The following is a 19282-nucleotide window of genomic DNA, read 5'->3' as shown; positions in this document are numbered from 1 at the left end:
ATGGCTGGGGAGTCCCATCCACATTGCTAAAAAGGGTTCTGAACCAGTTGGATGCAGGAAGGCAGCAGTGTACTTATTTAGGCCTCTTGCAGGGGTGAAACTCCATTGCTGCCTTGGTTCCTAAATGAGTTTTAACCATGTGGTTGGTGTATGACCACAAACCACACTTAGAGCAGACCATGTCACTATCACTGGTTACCAACTCACCAGCTGTAACATGGACAGGACCTTACCTAATTTTTTCAACAGGTCAGGGAGGTAGGATGCATCACCATCTTATAGGTGGGAATAGCAAAAAAAAAAAAAAAAAAGTAAATGACGTGACCATGGCCACACAGGAAGTCTGTAGCAGAGCTAGACTCTTGTTCCCAGATCCATGCTCAGTTCAGTACATCACATTCTGGGGAGCATATGTTGTCTATAAATGATTCATTTCTGCAAGTCAGACCTAGACTAGGACATGTGTTGAAATTTATTGTCCCATCTATCCCTTGAGTTCAGTGCAGAAGTACCAGTAAAAGTGGTCTCCCTCCCCTTCGCTCAGAGTGGCACTTTGAAAACTCAGGTGCCGTGATATATTTTTCTCTACATATAGGATGTGATTTAGAAAATAAAATTCATGTGGTAGGTCACCATCTTAAGTGACAGCCCCAAAGCCTATAATATGCCAACTACATGACACTCACTTGTGCAAGAGTTAGGCTTGAGTCATTCATGGACAGTAAAAATGGCAATTCAAATCCTAAACTGGCTTGGTGTTATAGAGCGACTGAGCATCTGAGAGCACCAAAGATCCCATTCCAGACACTGAACTAAGGTTTCGTGACGAAACTCATTTAGTAGCAATAGGCTAAAAGTTTATCAAAATAGTTACCATGCTCCAGCTGAGTGAAGTAGTGCATCTGTGTTGTCAGGGAGTGGATGCTGCTCTTCTGATTTTCAGGACTCTCCGTGAACTTGCTCCACCCTGCCTCTGACCTCCTAACCACCTACTCCGCCTGCTGACTCCACTCCTTCAGGCTTGGACTCCTGACTAAAGATGCGGGTTACTGTTGCTTCCGCTACCCTATACTCCCCCTCTTTCCCTCTGACTCATCTTCTCAAGTTTCTCTCTTCTCTTTAGCTTAAGGCAGATGCACTGTGAAAAGGCTTGTGCAAAACTTCATGAAGGATACTATTTAAAAACAAAACACTGCGGAAGTTCGCTCTTTGGTTTCTCGGGTTCTCAGCAGTTTGAAGGAAGTAAGCAGAGGAGGTAGCAGACATAGCCAGGAGGCCCTGAAGAGGAGAGGATCGTTAGAAGTCGGAGAGGGAACACACAGGAGGGTTAGAATGGCTTGAGAGATGAGACAGGATTTCACTTTAGGCTTGTAACAGGCCAGACCCCATGTATTCTACGGCTGATGAATTAAACCACTTGGTGCAGAATTGTGCTCCGGAATCTACCCTTCCAATTTAAAAAAAAAGTTTCCAGTCCTTAGCGTTATGGGGGAGAAAGAGGAAGGGACTCACAAATGTGAACTGAATGAAGTGTTGCCTCCCTGCATCTGCAGACAGCCTGAAACAATAGCTCTGAGCAGCGTGAACTGCCCAATGCATCTCATATGGACCCAGAGGTTCTCTGGCTGCATAATATGGCATTTGTCCAAGATGTCATGAAATGCAGCATTTCTGCCAGACAGAATTCACTATTTTTCTACAACTAGGCACCCAACATTTTGTTTTCCATCCCACTGCCCGGAACCTGCCTGAAACTGTTGCTGGCTCTGAAGAGCTCCCCACGGGAAGGAGTTAACAAGATTACAGTGCACGGTCCCTGCACTGGTGTATGGAGCCAGGCAGCAGGGGATCAGGGGAATAAGAGCTGGAGTCCAGCTTGCAGAAACGGAGCAAGGGAGACAGGTGTAGGCTGGTGAGCTAGGCAGGCTGGAGAACAGCGTAGCAGTCGGGAGTTAAGCTACTGAAGCCAGCTCTAAGTTTCCTCTCTTCCGTAGTACTCATGGGAAGAAGGAGGTTCTCATCTGGGTCACCTGGACAACATTATGGGAGCCAAAATTTTGGAAATGGTGCTTGGGAGCCTAGAGAAAACACACACACACACACAAATAATCACGGCTGAACAATGACCCGAGTTTACATAAATGAGTATTTTCAACAATGAGCCATAGCTGTGGGTATTTGTGTGGGAGCAGCAGGAGTGCCAACAAAACTACTTCATGGCAACAGAATAAATTAATATGACTGTGGAATTTAGGGGCTGCTGCCACAGAATTTGGTCCCATTGTGCCACAGAGTACATGAGACTCTGGTAACAGAAACAGAAGAGAAAAGGAGTACTTGTGGCACCTTAGAGACTAACCAATTTATTTGAGCATGAGCTTTCGTGAGCTACAGCTCACTTCTGAGCTGTAGCTCACGAAAGCTCATGCTCAAATAAATTGGTTAGTCTCTAAGGTGCCACAAGTACTCCTTTTCTTTTTGCGAATACAGACTAACACGGCTGTTACTCTGAAACAGAAGAGAGTTATTAAATCACATACCACAATAACCCCTGCAAGAGCAGGATCTAATCTCCCCAAAAGAGCATGTCCTAAACATTAACACTGATACTACAGTTGATGTTAGCCAAAAACATTACGATTGCACAAGACTCAGGAATGCAACATTCTCCTATCAAGAGCAGCATAGAAATTTATGTTTCATTTCTAAACCATTAGAAAGGAGCTTCCTATTTCTCATCTGTGCCTCAGACAGGACTATAGCGTAAATCCACTTTCCCCCCTTTCCCATATCTTATTACAGAGATTAACGTCATCTGTAGAATAATAAATTGGATCTAGAGAAGAAGATTATTTGCACTTACAAGATTTCCACAGCAACTGGCATTCTCCATTCTACTGAACAGACTCTGCAGCCTCCACTAGGTTACATGCTCATATTTACTGATGCCAGGTAGATAACAGAGAGACAACAGCATTTCTGAACTGCTGATATCCGTCACATAAGAACTAGCAGGCTTTTTAAAGTTATCTTAAAGAAGCGCACCCTGACAGAAAAGCAGAGTTCATATGAATTTGTGGCTCTTTTTTTTAGCAGAGCTCCCTTATGAGGGACACAAGCAATATGAAAGCTACAACAGTATCTGGAAATAGAGGCAAAAAACTGAAATTTCCCACCTCACCAGGACGTGCATTATTTGACTGCCTCCATTACTCATCCAGGAAAGCTGTCTGCCAGGGGTGTTCCAAGCCTACCACCCCTCCTGCACCTTCTAACGCCACAATAAATAGCCCCAAAATTGTCTTCTGTCTGGAAAATGTAGAGCCATCATCCAAAAGCTACAACTGAAATAGCACCTTCATCTAGATCTACTGCCTCCTGAAAATAAAGGTGTTAAACTGTTACGATGTGACTCAGCAGGGAGGGGGGAGTGTTGACCTGGGAATGTGCCCTGGGGATGGGAGACCTGAGAGCCTGTCACCTGAGCCAGGAGGGGGAAGGGGAGGTGACACCTCTGCCCAGGAATGTGGACGGAGGCTGCAGCAGGGAACCTGCTGCGTGGGTTTAGTTTCAGTTTGGGGCTGGGTGGAGGAACACAGGGAACCCCAGGGCTGGGGTCTAAGCTCCCTGCTCCCCCAGAAGGACTTGACTGAGGGGTCCTGGGTGTACCCACAAGCTCTGTTTGGGACTGTGTTCCTGTTGTCCAATAAACCTTCTGTTTTACTGGCTGGCTGAGAGTCTCAGTGAATCCCAGGAAGAGGGGTGCAGGGCCTGGACTCCCCCACACTCCGTGACATAAACAATACCAGTAAATTTCACGGGCTGGGCAAATAAATGTCAAAGGACACAGATAAACAATAGATCCGCTGGGAAAGTCACACAAAGGGTTTATCTGGACTAGGAAATCTTTTTCTATTTAAACAGGATTGAGGAGTCAAGAGAGCTGACATGACACCGACTATGGCTTGTCCATGTCCACACTCATCCATTACGGTTACCCAAGACTCAGGAATTCAACACCATGGTCAACATTGTCCCAGCTAGCTCAACTCCTCACAATCATGTTTAAACGCAATCAGATTTCTCAGTGAAGACAAGCCCCAGGAGGCTACTTGCCAAAGTAAGTTTTGTTCTCCTTCACGACATTGCCTCTACAGAACCATGCTGTGCGATTCTCTTCCCAACCCTGCAACAATGGAATCCATTTTAAATCATTAGCTGTTAGAGAAAACGTTCAATCCACTCTGTTTCAGCCTTCTAGCACCAAGGGCATACCAGCCTCCAACCACCCTTCAAACCCTCTCTCACTTGAGGCATCTTTTAAACCTCCAGGCTAGTATGGAAGAGGGAAGGAGAGTGTAGATCTGTGAAGGCACTGTGCACTGTCAGATGAGGATGATTAATTTTTTACTTGTGATTTGTGTCAAGCTCTATTTGGACAGAAATTCAAATTCATTTTAAAATGCACAAAATCATCATTTAATTTTTTTTTGTTAAATAAAACTACTTCAAATGTGCTTGGATACGTAAGAAAAAATGTTTATCAAAACATGTTTTGTGTTTAAAACTGAATGATTACACAAAGAATATGTTATTTGAAGTTAGTGAACCCAAAGTATTGTTTCTGTTCACCATGTCCTTCAGGACTTTCGAACTGGTAGATCTCATCCTCCCACACTTAGTTTTTATATAAAGATTAGAGGAGGAACACAAGTTTCCTGCTTTTTTCAATGCCCAGTTGGGTTTTTTAACTCTGAACAAACTAGTCACTGAATTGGACTAGTTGAATAAACTGAAATGAAGAAAATATTCTCTCTTTACCTACAGAAGAGGCTATTACTGACAAAAACTTGGGTATCACACCTCAGCAAACTCTGGGTCCAGGTGCTTTGCCAGCAACAAACCACTGAACAGGTGGAACTTTCTTTAAAATGTGGCAGCAAACATGTACTGCTTAGTATTTAATTTAGATGATTTTAACAGATAATAAATGTATGGCTTAACATAAGTTGACAATTTTAAATAGGCTTACTTTTAAAAAAATAAACCTATATATAATTTAAATTAAAATAGAAAGAAGTATAATCTCTGTCAAGTCTAGTGTAAAAGTATAATTAGGCAAACCAAAAAAAGAGTATGAAGAGCAGCTAACAAAAGACACAAAAACTAACAGCAAAAAATGTTTTTAAGTATTCCAGAAGCAGGAAGTATTTAAGTATTGCCAATCAGTGGGGCCACGGGACAATTGAGGTGCTAAAGGAGCACTCAAGGAAGACAACGCCTTTGTGGAGAAGCTAAATGAATTCTTTGCACTGTTCTTCACTGCAGAGGATGTGAGGGGGATTCCCACACGTGAGCCATTCTTTTTAGATTGGTTTCAGAGTAACAGCCGTGTTAGTCTGTATTCGCAAAAAGAAAAGGAGTACTTGTGGCACCTTAGAGACTAACCAATTTATTTGCTCAAATAAATTGGTTAGTCTCTAAGGTGCCACAAGTACTCCTTTTCTTTTTAGATTATGCCTCTGACTGGTGTCAATAAAGGAGGTTTTGAACAACCTGATACATTAAGCCGTACTAAGGCAACAGGACCAGATGGTATTCACCCAAGAGTTCTGAAGGAACTCAAGTATGAAACTGCAGAACTACTAACTGTGGTATGTAACCCATCATTTAAATCAGCTTCTGTACCAGATGACTGGAGGAGAGCTAATGTGATGCCAATTTTTTTTTAAAAGGCCCCAGAGGCAATCCTGGCTATTACCGGCTGGTGAACCTAATTTCAGTACCAGGCAAATTGGATGAAACCATAGTAAAGAACAGACTTATCAGATATATAGTAAAGGGAAGTTATGCCTCAAAAGTCTATTATAATTCTTTGAGGAGATCAACAAACATGTGGACAAGGGTGATCCAGTGGATACAGTGTACTTGGACTTTCAGAAAGCCTCTGACAAGGTCCTTCACCAAAGATTCTTACGCAAACTAAGCAGTCATGGGACAAGAGGGAGGGTCCTCTTATGGATCAGTAACTGGTTAAAAGACCGGAGGAAAAGGGTAAGAATAAAGTTTTCAGAATGGAGAGAGGTAAACAACGGAAGTTCCCCAGGGATCTGTATTGGGAGCAATGCTGCTCAACACATTCATAAATGATCTGGACAAATGGGTAAATAATGAGATGGTAAAGTTTGCAGATGGTACAAAATTACTCAAGATAGTTAAGTCCAAAGTTGACTGCGAAGAGTTACAAAGCAATCTCACAAAACTAGGTAAATGGGCAACAAAATGGCAGATGAAATTCATTGTTGATAAATGCAAAGTAATGCACAACTATACATACAAATTGATGGGCTCTAAATTAGCTGTTACCACTCAAGAAAGATCTTGGAGTCACTGCGGATAGTTCTCTGAAAACATCCACTCAACGTGCAGCAGTAGTCAAACAAGCTAACAGAATGTTAGGAACCATTTCGAAAGGGATAGATAATAAGTCAGTAAATGTTATAATGCCTCTATATAAACCTATAGTATGCCCGCACCTTGAATACTGCGTGCAGCTCTGGTCACCTCATCTCAAAACAGATATATGAGAAATGGGAAAAGTACAGAAAAGGGCAACAAAAATGATTAAGGGTATGGAACAGCTTCCATATGAGGAGAGATTAAAAAGACCAGGACTATTCGTCTTGGAAAAGAGATGACTGAGGGGGGGGAATATGATAGAGATCTATAAAATCATGAATGGTGTGGAGAAAGCGAATATGTGGAGAAAGTGTTATTTATTCCTTTACAAAACACAAGAATCAGGGGTCACACAATTAAATGAATAGGCAGCAGGTTTAAAACAAACAAAAGGAAGTACGTCTTCACACAACGCACAGTCAACCTGTAGAACTTGTTGGCACGGGATGTTGTGAAGGCCAAAACTATAACTGGATCCGAAAAATAATTAAATAAATTCATGGAGGATAGGCCATCAACAGCTATGGTGAAATGGTCAGGGATACAAACCCATGCTGTGGGTGTCCTAAGCCTCTGACTGTGAGAAGCTGGGAGTGGACGACAGGGAATGAATCATTTGATGACTGCCATGATCCATTCATTCCCTTTGAAGCACCTGGCATTGGCCACTGTGAGAAGACAGGACAATGGGCTAGCCGGACCATTGGTCTGACCCAGTATGGCCATTCTTATGTTCTTACATTCTAAAAAAAATCCAATTTAAAATAAAAAAAATGATCTTTTTAGTTAAAAAAAAATCAATTTTTTATCCATGCTGGAGGAAGTTATAAGAACCAAGTGTCCTGTTATGTAACAACCTGCCCATATCCCATATTCTCCTAATCACTCATTTAAATATTAGTTTATGCCATGAAACATGATGGTTTACTTTCTTCCTTCCCAAGGTTTTGGATTATTTCTTCTAATCCTTTCAACTGAAACTGTGGATGGTCTCATTATCCATAGCCGGTTCTGAAGCCGGCTAAGGTCTCAACCTTGATGTTTTGTGACCATGAGTTCCACATGTTAACCCTGAATCACGTAAAACAGTGCTTCCTTCAATCAAGTATTAAATGTGCTACCTTTCAATTTCATTACGTTACCTTGAACTTGAATTGTGGGAGAATAAACAGGATTTCCGAAGTCACATTTTCCATGTCATTCATTATGTTGTATACTGCTAAGGATGGCAATAAAAAGGTTTCAGAGTAGCAGCCGTGTTAGTCTGTATCCGCAAAAACAAAAGGAGGACTTGTGGCACCTTAGAGACTAAAAGATTTATTCGAGCATAAGCTTTCGTGAGCTACAGCCCACTTCATTGGATGCATTCAGTGGAAAATACAGTGGGGAGATTTATACACACAAAGAACATGAAACAATGGGTGTTACCATACACACTGTAACAAGAGTGATCAGGTAAGGTGAGCTATTACCAGCAGGAGAGCGGGGCTGGGGGGGGACCTTTTGTAGTGATAATCACGGTGGGCCATTTCCAGGAGTTGACAAGAATGTGCGAGGAACAGTGTGTGGGGGGGGGAAATAAACACGGGGAAATAGTTTTACTTTGTGTAATGACCCATCCACTCCCAGTCCTTATTCAAGCCTAAGTTAATTGTATCCAGTTTGCAAATTAATTCCAATTCAGCAGTCTCTTATTGGAGTCTGTTTTTGAAGTTTTTTTGTTGAAGAATTGTCACTTTTAGGTCAGAAATCAAGTGACCAAAGAGACTGAAGTATTCTCCAACAGAATGTTATAATTCTTGACGTCTGATTTGTGTCCATTTATTCTTTTACGTAGGGACTGTCCAGTTTGACCAATGTACATGGCAGAGGGGCATTGCTGGCACATGATGGCATATATCACATTGGTGGATGTGCAGGTGAACGAGCCTCTGATAGTGTGGTTGATGTGATTAGGCCCTATGATGGTGTCTCCTGAATAGATATGTGGACACAGTTGGCAATGGGCTTTGTTGCAAGGATAGGTTCCTGGGTTAGTGGTTCTGTTGTGTGGTTGCTGGTGAGTATTCGCTTCAGGTTGGGGGGCCGTCTGTAAGCAAGGACTGGCCTGTCTCCCAAGATCTGTGAGAGTGATGGGTCGTCCTTCAGGATAGGTTGTAGATCCTTGATAATGCGTTGGAGAGGTTTTAGTTGGGGGCTGAAGGTGACGGCTAATGGCGTTCTGTTATTTTCTTTGTTGGGCCTGTCCTGTAGTAGGTGACTTCTGGGTACTCTTCTGGCTCTGTCAATCTGTTACTTCACTTCAGCAGGTGGGTATTGTAGTTGTAAGAACGCTTGATAGAGATCTTGTAGGTGTTTGTCTCTGTCTGAGGGGTTGGAGAAAATGTGGTTGTATTGTAGAGCTTGGCTGTAGACAATGGATCGTGTGGTGTGGTCTGGGTGAAAGCTGGAGGCATGTAGGTAAGCATAGTGATCAGTAGGTTTCCAGTATAGTGTGGTGTTTGTGAGACCATCGCTTATTAGCACCGTAGTGTCCAGGAAGTAGATCTCTTGTGTGGACTGGTCCAGGCTGAGGTTGATGGTGGGATGGAAATTGTTGAAATCATGGTGGAATTCCTCAAGGGCTTCTTTTCCATGGGTCCAGATGATGAAGATGTCATCAATGTAGCGCAAGTAGAGTAGGGGCATTAGGGGATGAGAGCTGAGGAAGCGTTGTTGATAGCCACACTATCAGAGGCTCGTTCACCTGCACATCCACCAATGTGATTTATGCCATCATGTGCCAGCAATGCCCCTCTGCCATGTACATTGGTCAAACTGGACAGTCTCTACGTAAAAGAATAAATGGACACAAATCAGATGTCAAGAATTATAACATTCATAAACCAGTCGGAGAACACTTCAATCTCTCTGGTCACGCAATCACAGACATGAAGGTCGCTATCTTAAAACAAAAAAACTTCAAATCCAGACTCCAGCGAGAAACTGCTGAATTGGAATTCATTTGCAAATTGGATACTATTAATTTAGGCTTAAATAGAGACTGGGAGTGGCTAAGTCAGTATGCAAGGTAGCCTATTTCCTCTTGTTTTTTCCTACCCCCCCACCCCCCAGATGTTCTGGTTTAACTTGGATTTAAACTTGGAGAGTGGTCAGTTTGGATGAGCTATTACCAGCAGGAGAGTGAGTTTGTGTGTGTATGGGGGTGGGTTTTTGGAGGGGGGTGAGGGAGTGAGAGAACCTGGATTTGTGCAGGAAATGGCCTAACTTGATTATCATGCACATTGTGTAAAGAGTTGTCACTTTGGATGGGCTATCACCAGCAGGAGAGTGAATTTGTGTGGGGGGGTGGAGGGTGAGAAAACCTGGATTTGTGCTGGAAATGGCCTAACCTGTTGATCACTTTAGGTAAGCTATTACCAGCAGGACAGTGAGGTGGGAGGAGGTATTGTTTCATATTCTCTGTGTATATATAAAGTCTGCTGCAGTTTCCACAGTATGCATCCGATGAAGTGAGCTATAGCTCACGAAAGCTCATGCTCAAATAAATTGGTTAGTCTCTAAGGTGCCACAAGTACTCCTTTTCTTTTTGCGAATACAGACTAATACGGCTGTTACTCTGAAACCATTCATGAACATGTAACTTGCCCATGTGACTCCAAAACTCCATCTTGGAGCTGGATTCTGGATAGGAGAGAGGAGGGGGGGTCCCCACCCACAAGAGAAAGTCTATTTAAGCCCCTGGGAGACCCCTCCATTTGGTCTTCAGCTGGCTCAAGAGATAACCTCTCCACCCCCAAAGGATATCTGAAAGAGACTGGAACAAAGGACAGTGTGAGTGATTGCTGGACCCAGACTAGAAGGAGGCTAGAAAGAAGCTACTGGAACATCTTTAAGGGTGAGATTTCATCGGTAATCACTTTCTTACTGTATTAAGCATAAACTTGCATGTTTTATTTTATTTTGTTTGGTAATTTACTTTGTTCTTTCTGTTATTACTTGGAACCACTTAAATCCTACTTTTTGTATTTAATAAAAAGCACTTTTTACTTATTAATTAACCCACAGCATGTATTAATATCTGGGGGTGGGGGGGGGGCAAAAAGCTGTGCATATCTCTCTATCAATGTTTCAGAGAGCCAACGATTCATGAGTTTACCCTGTATAAGCTTTATACAGGGTAAAAAGGATTTATTTGGGGTTTGGACCCATTGGGAGCTGGAAATCTGAGTGTTGGAGACAGGAACACTTCTTAAGCTGTTTTCAGTTAAGCCTGCAGCTTTTGAGGGACGTGGTTCAGACCTGGGGCTGTGGTTGTAACAGGCAAGCGTGTCTGGCACAACCAGGCAGGGTTCTGAAGTCCCAAGCTGCTAGGGAAAATAGGCTGAAAGGTAGTCCCAGCACATCAGCTGGCAGTTCCCAGGGGGGTTTCGGTCACAGTATGTTCACACTTTCTGAACACCTCCTTGCTTTGAAATGAGTTCCATCCCCATATAGTAAGGCATGGAATCTCACAGTACAGAGCTCTGAAGACAGCATCATAAAAAATAAAGCCACTTACTGGATTTAAACTAGCTGAGCTCAAGCAGCTTCTATAATGTGGCCCACAGAACCTCTTGGAGACAATCCCACACCTTTACTGAGACATCTGCAATGCAGGGTTAATTGAAAAGGTAACACAGATAATATATGAGACAAGATAAAGATAAACTCAGCTTTAGTGCAGTGAAAAGACTGTTTAGTAACCTTTATCCATTTTATATCTTAGCTGTTTTCTTTTCTCTAGCTAAAAGGCTTTCTTTTTGCTAGCAGTGAATCCCCTTCATTGCCTTCAGACTCCAGTTCATGATGAAGTTCCATCTGGCCTCCCACATGTTTACAGCTCCTTCAATTTTAGGGTGAGCTGCAAATTTGATCCTGCCTGAGTTTGTGCTGAAGAAACGACTAACAAAAGAGGATATGAAGCAGCCACGTAAGTTGGAGAATGATGCGCAATTTTAAAATCAGTTTGTATAAGCACCTCTGGAAAAACTAAAGCATCCTGAACTGAATTAATATTTGTGAAGCAACATCACTGCTTTACCATATGCTTCACCATAATTACAGAAGTAGCTTCATGGACCACAGTTTCAGAAGCTCTGATTTACACAGTGATCAAACCAGACACCTGGTCTCACAAACTGATAGGCCCACCACCAAGAACATTAGGAAAAGATGAGCTTTGAAGTGAGGGAAAGTTAATCGGATACCATGATCTGGTAGCTGTGAATTCTGGTAAACAGAAAAGGCTGCATGTTGCATACTCTTCATTTCACTTCAACAAGAGTGTTAAAATACACAGCAGCAATGGAAAGGAGGTTTCCCATGATGTATATCTTTTTGCAAGAATCCATTTCCATATCACGCAGGAATGCTTGGTGCACTGCCATGCCTGGAGTCACCTGCACCCTTCTTGTGACATCAGCCTTCCACAAGATTACACCACAATCGTTGGGAACTTATTTGCTCAACAGTAACCTCTTCCAGTTGGGGAAGCCACATATTGCCTTTGAGGTCTACTAACTTTAAGGCCTAAATTTTCTAACCTGGGTACTTACATTTAGGCTCCTAAATAAAGAACTGATTTTCAGTGGTTTCACACAACTGCCCAGCTCCTACGGAAGTCCGCAGGAGCTCACCATTTTCGAAAATCATACCTCGTCTGCTTAGGTGCCTAAATATGGATTTAAAAGACTAACTAATTACCCAATGTTGAAAAATTTGGCCTCCAGAGTGTTAATGGCTATACTTGCAATAAATCTGTTTCTTGCAACTACCATGAATAAAAAAAAAAAAAAAAAAAGGGAAATCATCAAGTACTTAAACCCCTGGATGCTCCAGCAAGGAGTTTCTTTTAAACCACCTGAAGACTTAACAAGATTTACTGCAAATATCTATAGATTTCTTTAGTCTCCATGTAAAACAGGGTTTGGTTGGAGGGGAAAAGGCTTAGGGGTAAGATTATATTCTCCTGCAGCCTCGGAATCCCAGATACACTAGTTCATAAAAAACAACAAAAGGAAAAGTGGCTGGCTCACTACAAAAGCAATTTTCCCTCTCTTGGTATTGACACCTCCTCCTCAATTACTGGGGGTGGACAACATCCACCCTCACTGAATTGGTCATGTCAACACTGATTCTTCCCTTGTAAATTAACTCCCTTCTCTTCATGTGCCAGTATATTTATGCCTGCATCTGTAATTTTCACTCCATGCATCTGAAGTGGGTTTTTTACCCACAAAAGCTTATGCCCAAATAAATCTGTTAGTCTTTAAGGTGCCACCGGACTCCTTGTTGTATTTGTGGATACAGACTAACACAGCTACCCCTCTGATACTTAACAAAAGGAAACTGGGGATTCACAGACCAATGTAGTTTCATTATGCTAGTGCAGTAATCTGTGAAAAATAAACTACATAACTTGAAAAGTAAATTTATTGAAATAGAAAGAACATAAAATCTAAGGGCTTTTCTATGTAGTAGGTTAATCCACCCTAGAGGGGTGTCAGGTCTAGTGTGCGGCACTCTAACCGGCCCGCATGGAGCCTGATGGTGCAAATTATTGTAGTCCTGTTTGAAACAGGAGGACATTAACACTCACTAGGGAACTCCTAGTGCATACCAGCAGGATCCCGACAGGCCAGTTAGTGCACAGTATGCTAGTGTGCATTAGAATTTACACCCCCCTAGTGCAATGGAATACACCATGTACACAAGCCCCACAATATTATTTTTAAAACTGCCCTTTTGTTGTTTTTTGTTATGACAGTGATCCTTTGCAAAGAGAAAAAGAGTAAAAACTATGAGAACCATTTGTTATTGTTGTACATTATGGGGTAGATTGCTGTATAATCTCTAAACAAAACATGTTGCACATGACTCAGTGACAACCTGGAACACAAATCCTTTTGCTTATCTCAGCCCAAGAGACAATCCTGTTGCTCTAACAGAGTCTCAAGGGAGGCTGTCTGTCTGTCTTTGGGTGTGATGGGGAATATGGGGAGCAGATGCCTGTTGAAACTTTGCTTATACAGGAAGTTATCTGAGGCAGCTCTCCAATCAGACCATGCTTAAACTTAGCTAGGTGGGAGAGACCTGTTCTAGAAAGAGGTTTTGTCGTTTTAGCATGGGCCTCAGGTCAGAGTGAAGTAGAAGTCAGGTAACTGTATAAACACTACGAAGTATGGAACAGACGAATGTACCTAACAAACTCTTCCCATTTCACTGGGGTTCAAAGACAGAGGTCCCTTAATGGCCGGTTTGCTTTGCAAGAGAGCAAGAATGGTTGTGACTAGGGTGCAAATTTTTAAAATAAGTTGGTTTTTAAATCTTAGTTTTGAAGCAAAAAATCAGTGTGTCTGGAAACCCTGCCATAGAGAGCATCTCATACCAAGGAATTATTAGGTATTTTGCAGCATGGCAGAACTGCTACCTCTGCTAGCGTGAAATGGTCTATACTACTAACAACTTGAAGCTCCTGAAGTAAACATCCAAGTTTTTTCAAAAGCTGCCAGTTCACTGAAAAAGTAGAATACAATAGAAAATTGCTCTGTTAGAATAGATTGATGCAATAAAAACAAAAGTGTTTTCTGTAACTCATGCCAAAATATTTCATCCAACCAATGGTGCACTTAATTGTAAGTATTTGTTAGAGAACTAGACCTATTAAGCACAGTTTGCACAATCATATGAGTCATCTTTGCAAAATTCATGAAAGATAACCAGCCCAGGCACAGAATCTGTGGGCCCAGCTTCTCAATTATGGGAGTCAGTGTAAACAGATATTATTTACCCTGGTTCAGTGATGTGGTTTAGATTTGCAAATGTTAAATATTTATTAGATTTCTACTGTGAGCTGTGATAAGCATGACTCCCACTTACCAAACTGTAAAGTTGATAGCTCTTCTCGGTTTATTACAGTAAACTTAATGTAGTGACGTTTATCATCACCAGCAGCAGACTGCCCCTTAGCACAAGTATCCAAATGTTTCACCATAAATACTATGCACAAGAAAAAAAATCTAACCTCTTGGTGTAGATGGGTTAAACCAAAAAGGCCTGACATTGGGCTAGTGGTCAAGAGATTTTTTTTAAACCTAACACAGAGGCAGATTTTTTCCTGCGCTATTTTCAATACGCAATAGTTTAAGAGATGCATCCACTGTACTACTGCTGGGCGCAAGCCTTCTCCCTTTGTGTCAACGTCAAAACCAGAAAACTTCAATGGGAGCAAGAGAGGCTGATTAATCGTAACTCATGTGACACCACTCAAACCTATTAACAAATGTCATTTTCAATGCCCCTAAAATTTTACATTAACGGATGCCCCATTCACACAGCTTGTTAGCAGCTTAAACCAGTGAACAGCTCACCTTGAATTTGACCAGAAGACAAGTGACTGGTTTTCCTGGCATTTGCTGCAGGCAAATCCATACTAAACTGCTCAGCAGTCAAGTATTCATCTGCTCTGTCCCGGTTGGCAGGACACTTGTTCCTTTTCTTATGTTTGTTCTTCCATACCTCCTCTTCGTCCTTTTCTTCAGACCCAGAAGATTTCTGCAGAGAAGTGCCTTGCCTCAGACTGTTCAATGTTACTCTCCCACCCAAGGCATCACTCACTTTTAACAAGTCAGTTGCCAGTCCAGGCTGTTTTACGTAACAATCTTCCTCTGCTTCACGGTTTCCTTCTCGACCGATGCTGGGATCTCTTTCATGAGGCCGTCTGTTAGCAAAGACTTGGCTTTTATTTTCATTCAGTTTCTCAAATCCTACAAATGCAGGCTGTTCCAACTGAGATGTTTGGATTGGTGAATAGCTATGTGCATTCAAGCCATTTCTTGCCAGAGCTTCTCTCATCATACCTCTCTTCACAGAGGGTTCTACATCCGAATTGGTGTCATTGAGGCTGCTCTCTTCTAGCTGTATCTTCTGTGCAATGTGATTTAAATAGGATCGGAATCTACCGCTATGGTGCTTTTGCACAAGCCTGGCATAAGCATTCTTCTGGGGCAGAGCAGGCTTGCTTAGTCCATCTTTGGTAATTTGGGAAGAAGCACCTTTCACAAATCCCAGGTGATCCATATTCCAGTAATATGCCCAGACTTTAACGTGTTGTAAACAAACACAGGGGGGGGAAGGGTTATTGTCTCAAAACAAAGGATCAAAGAACTGATTACATTAGCAAAGATGTGAAAAAGTTTATTGAACGAGGATTTCTTGATCTTTAAAAAATTCCAAGGTGATGAATAGTTCAGATTTTACTGTAGTATTACCATATCAGAAGCTACACTATATTAAATTACTATCAGTAATCCAGGAGTGATCAAACTATGGTCTGCAGACCACATCCGGCTATAATCCATCCAAAATAAGAGACTTGGACCAAATGATTACGTTCCAATTCTGAATGATTCCTTTAATCCTCTCTTCCTTGCCTCTGACAAATCTTGGCAAATTAGGGCAGCAACCGATGGACGTATCAGATGTACCAAATTAGATGTATCAGAAGTAAAATTTGATCATGTCCATGTCAGTCTCTCCAAAAATAACTGCATCCTTACTGAATTGTTTAGATGCTTCAACAACAAGGACATATCTCGTCACTTTGTTTCCTGTAAGCAAAAAATAGTTTCTTATTTTCTACTGTGACTGACAACAGGTAGGCCTTTGAAGCCACACTACATGAGGGCTTTGTGTCAGATTCTAAGACTGTCCACTCCAGTGTCTCTTTCCATATATAAATGTACTTTCAATACAATAGGCATATAGTGAACTCACTAGTATAACTGAACATCTTGCAAAGGCTCATCAGTTTTTGGTGTACAAGGTAGATAAGCTTGTTGTTTTCACCATGACTAATTTCTCTAGAAGACATTACTACCTCCGCTTTGATGGCAGCAGGGTGAAGTGTATAAGGATCAAGTATCTTTTACTCTCATTTCAGCTGCTCTAGCTTCTGAGCAGCAGAACTGAAACAGAGTCAAGTATGTTTCACCAAGCTATTACTCAACAAAGCTATAGGCAGAGACATGGTAAAACCATTAATTGGTAGAATGCCCAAAGGCAAAGTTCAAAGCAGTAAACAATATAATGGAGCCCAATACTGGAGCATCTCCACAGTGTTTGCTGCATTCTGCAGCGTTCCAGAAAAAGCTTTAAAAACTACTATTTTTTCTCTCGCTCCAAATTTCTCACAACTTGACATGGTATTTAACTGTTCCAAATCAAGCTATAGCAGCCACAAACATGTGACCTCACCTGAACTATTCATTTGCTGAGGTGTGAATTTGACAGCCTAGCTGGGACCACTTGGATGCTAAAATTGGCAAATACTGGAATCTAAGAAACAAACAGATGAAGTCAGGAACACTGTCTTTATAAACTTTTTCCCACACCTCTTTCCACAGTCTAGGACTCTGCGTAGGTGTTCCCCAGAGCAGGACTTCCTTGGCACAAAGCTTCCACTGGGGAAAATGGGTTCCCTCTCTCCCCTCCATACTGTGGCACCTTAGAGACTAACCAATTTATTTGAGCATAAGCTTTCGTGAGCTACAGCTCACTTCATCGGATGCATACTGTAACTTTTCCTCTCAGTTGCCCATCCTCTTCCCCACTGTAGTAGTTACAATGAGAATAGGCATGTTGGCTTTTTCTTCTTTCTGCAAGCTGCCGGCACCTACAGCACTGCTTAGGCACAGGGTGCCCAACAGAAACTGAGGTTTGTGGAACTACGTTTCTCCACAGTGTGCTGACTTTTGCCCTTTCGGAGTAAGAGTATACATTGCAACTTGATTTACTGAAGAAATTGAGCAAGTATGTGAGTAGTCTTCACAATGCAATACAAAGTGAAAATAAATCCCTGCATAAACAGGAAAAATTCCCTGTGCAATTTTGCATCTCTTCCTAAAATTTTCCATTTACCCTGGCATAGGTAGGCTTTTCTACTTGACTGCAAGATTATCTTACCACCAGAGTTATTATAAAAACCCTCAAAAAGGTAGGTCTACACCATTGGTTCTCAAATTGGGGCCTCAGGGGATCACGAGGTTATTACATGGGGGTCATGAACTGTCAGCCTCCACCCCAAACCCCACTTCACCTCCAGCATTTACAATAGTGCTAAATATAAAAAAAAAAATTAATTTATAAGGGGGGGGTCACACTCAGAGGCTTGCTGTTTGAAAGGGGTCACCAATACAAAAGTTTGAGAACCACTGGTCTACACTGCAAGAATTAGTGACAAATCTTAAGAGTTCCTTAAGATGTTATAATTCCTCATCAGTGCAGTTTTCTCCTGTCCTTGCCTATGAGTAGTAGCAGAGACTCAGACCTCCCCTGAGTGAGATGCAGTTAGAGGTGGGCAAAAGGGGGTCGAGAGCATCCCCAGTTCCAGCAGCCAGGAGGGAGAAGTGAAAAAAGAAACATTTTGCAGAAGGCAGGTGGGAAGATTCCTCCACTTCTCCCAACAGCCAGGGAAGGAAGTTCCAAACTTAATACACCTACCAGTCAGAATGCAGTATGAAAGTTGCATGGGTTATTTTAAAATAATGGGATGTGTACCACTACTGGCCTTCAACATTATTGCATCAACTTATGAACACAAGATTCTTACAATAGCATCAGTAAAGGGTTAAAAATGTGCATTGCATATTTTCAGCAATGCAACACACTAATTACAACAAAATACTGGGCGTTAAAGATTGAAGCTCTTTAGTTTCATCTCTAGATTTCATAACTGGGCTGGCTAAGTGGCTGTGGACCAATCCCTTAACTTCTATATCTTGCCAGTAAAGCAGGGATACCAACACCTCATGCGGGGCAGCAATGAGTGGAAAGTGCTTTGAGATCCCAAGTTGGAAGGCAACAGAAAAAGCAAGTGATACTTTAAGTAGCAGCGGGTTAAAGGGAACCCAACAAGATAATTCCTTGATCAAATTTAATCTCGGAAACAGGGAGCTCATTGCATCTGCCCCTGCTTACAAGGGGAAACTAGATCCACCCATGAGAGCAGGCTGGAGCAACACGCGTCGCAGGCCAAGGCGTTGAACAACCAGAGTCTTTGTGATGGCCACACGCTGGGGGACAGCGGCACACGCTGCGCCGTGCCAGCCGGGCGCAGGGCATAGGTCGAGGCCCGTAAAGGTGCGACTAGCTCAGCCTCGGCCAGGCGTTACTGGGGTGAGGGGATGGCGAGAAAAACGAGACCCGTTCCCCAGCTTCCGAATCGTCTCGGCCCGCAAGCCGGGCCGGGGGCCCGTCCCAGCTCGGAGCGGCAGGGAAGAGGCGGCCCCGCTCGGAGCCGCCCGCTCTCCGCTAGGGGCCGGGGCCGGGGCCGGGGCCTGGAGCCCAGCGCGCCCGGCGCAACGCCCGAGCTTCAGCGGGCCGGAACCAGCAGCGGCGGGGGGCTGCAGCTGACCCCGGGGGAGCCCCCACAGGGGCGGCGGCTGGGCCTGGGGTCCCGCCGGCCCCCTCACTCACCGGCCGGGCCGCTCCCCCGCCGCGCCGCTCCGTGCCGTTTAAATGTCCCAGCTGAGCCGAGCGCCTCCCTCTCTCCTTCCGGGGCAGAGGTCGCCTACGGGCCGCAGCAGGGGCCAGAAAGCCTCGCGCGCGAAGCAAACCCCTGTCTTCTTGGATGGGGGGGAGGGAGGAGCCACTCAGCCCCTCCCACCCCCATGAATGGGGTCATGCTTATCCTCTACCTGTAGGAGTCGCCCAGGAGCTCAGTGGGGCCCTCACCCCTCCCAAGTGTGGGGGAGGGGTCCTTACCTCCCACCCAAATCTGGGG

At 43.2% G+C, this 19282-nt stretch overlaps 1 protein-coding gene across 3 annotated transcripts in view; it reads right to left on the bottom strand.

The window, feature by feature from the left end:
• Positions 1 to 19050, bottom strand: part of DIS3L2 (DIS3 like 3'-5' exoribonuclease 2) — a 280283-nt gene extending 261233 nt beyond the window's left edge. For 2 of the 3 annotated variants that reach the window (XM_077826263.1, XM_077826264.1), the window contains exons 1-2: positions 18976 to 19050; positions 14871 to 16109 (exon numbers count right to left, since the gene is read on the bottom strand). In XM_077826263.1, the coding sequence (XP_077682389.1) occupies positions 14871 to 15579 (709 nt within the window). In that variant the 5' untranslated portion in view covers positions 15580 to 16109; positions 18976 to 19050. The remainder of the gene's footprint in view (positions 1 to 14870; positions 16110 to 18975) is intronic. The other variant, XM_077826265.1, reaches the window with a different exon arrangement.
• Positions 19051 to 19282: the final 232 nt, after the last annotated feature.

This window comes from Eretmochelys imbricata, chromosome 9 (genome assembly GCF_965152235.1).
Source record: "Eretmochelys imbricata isolate rEreImb1 chromosome 9, rEreImb1.hap1, whole genome shotgun sequence".
NCBI classification, from domain to species: domain Eukaryota; kingdom Metazoa; phylum Chordata; order Testudines; family Cheloniidae; genus Eretmochelys; species Eretmochelys imbricata.
Note: the sequence above shows the minus strand (reverse complement) of the source record. Positions and strands in the feature narration are given on the sequence as shown.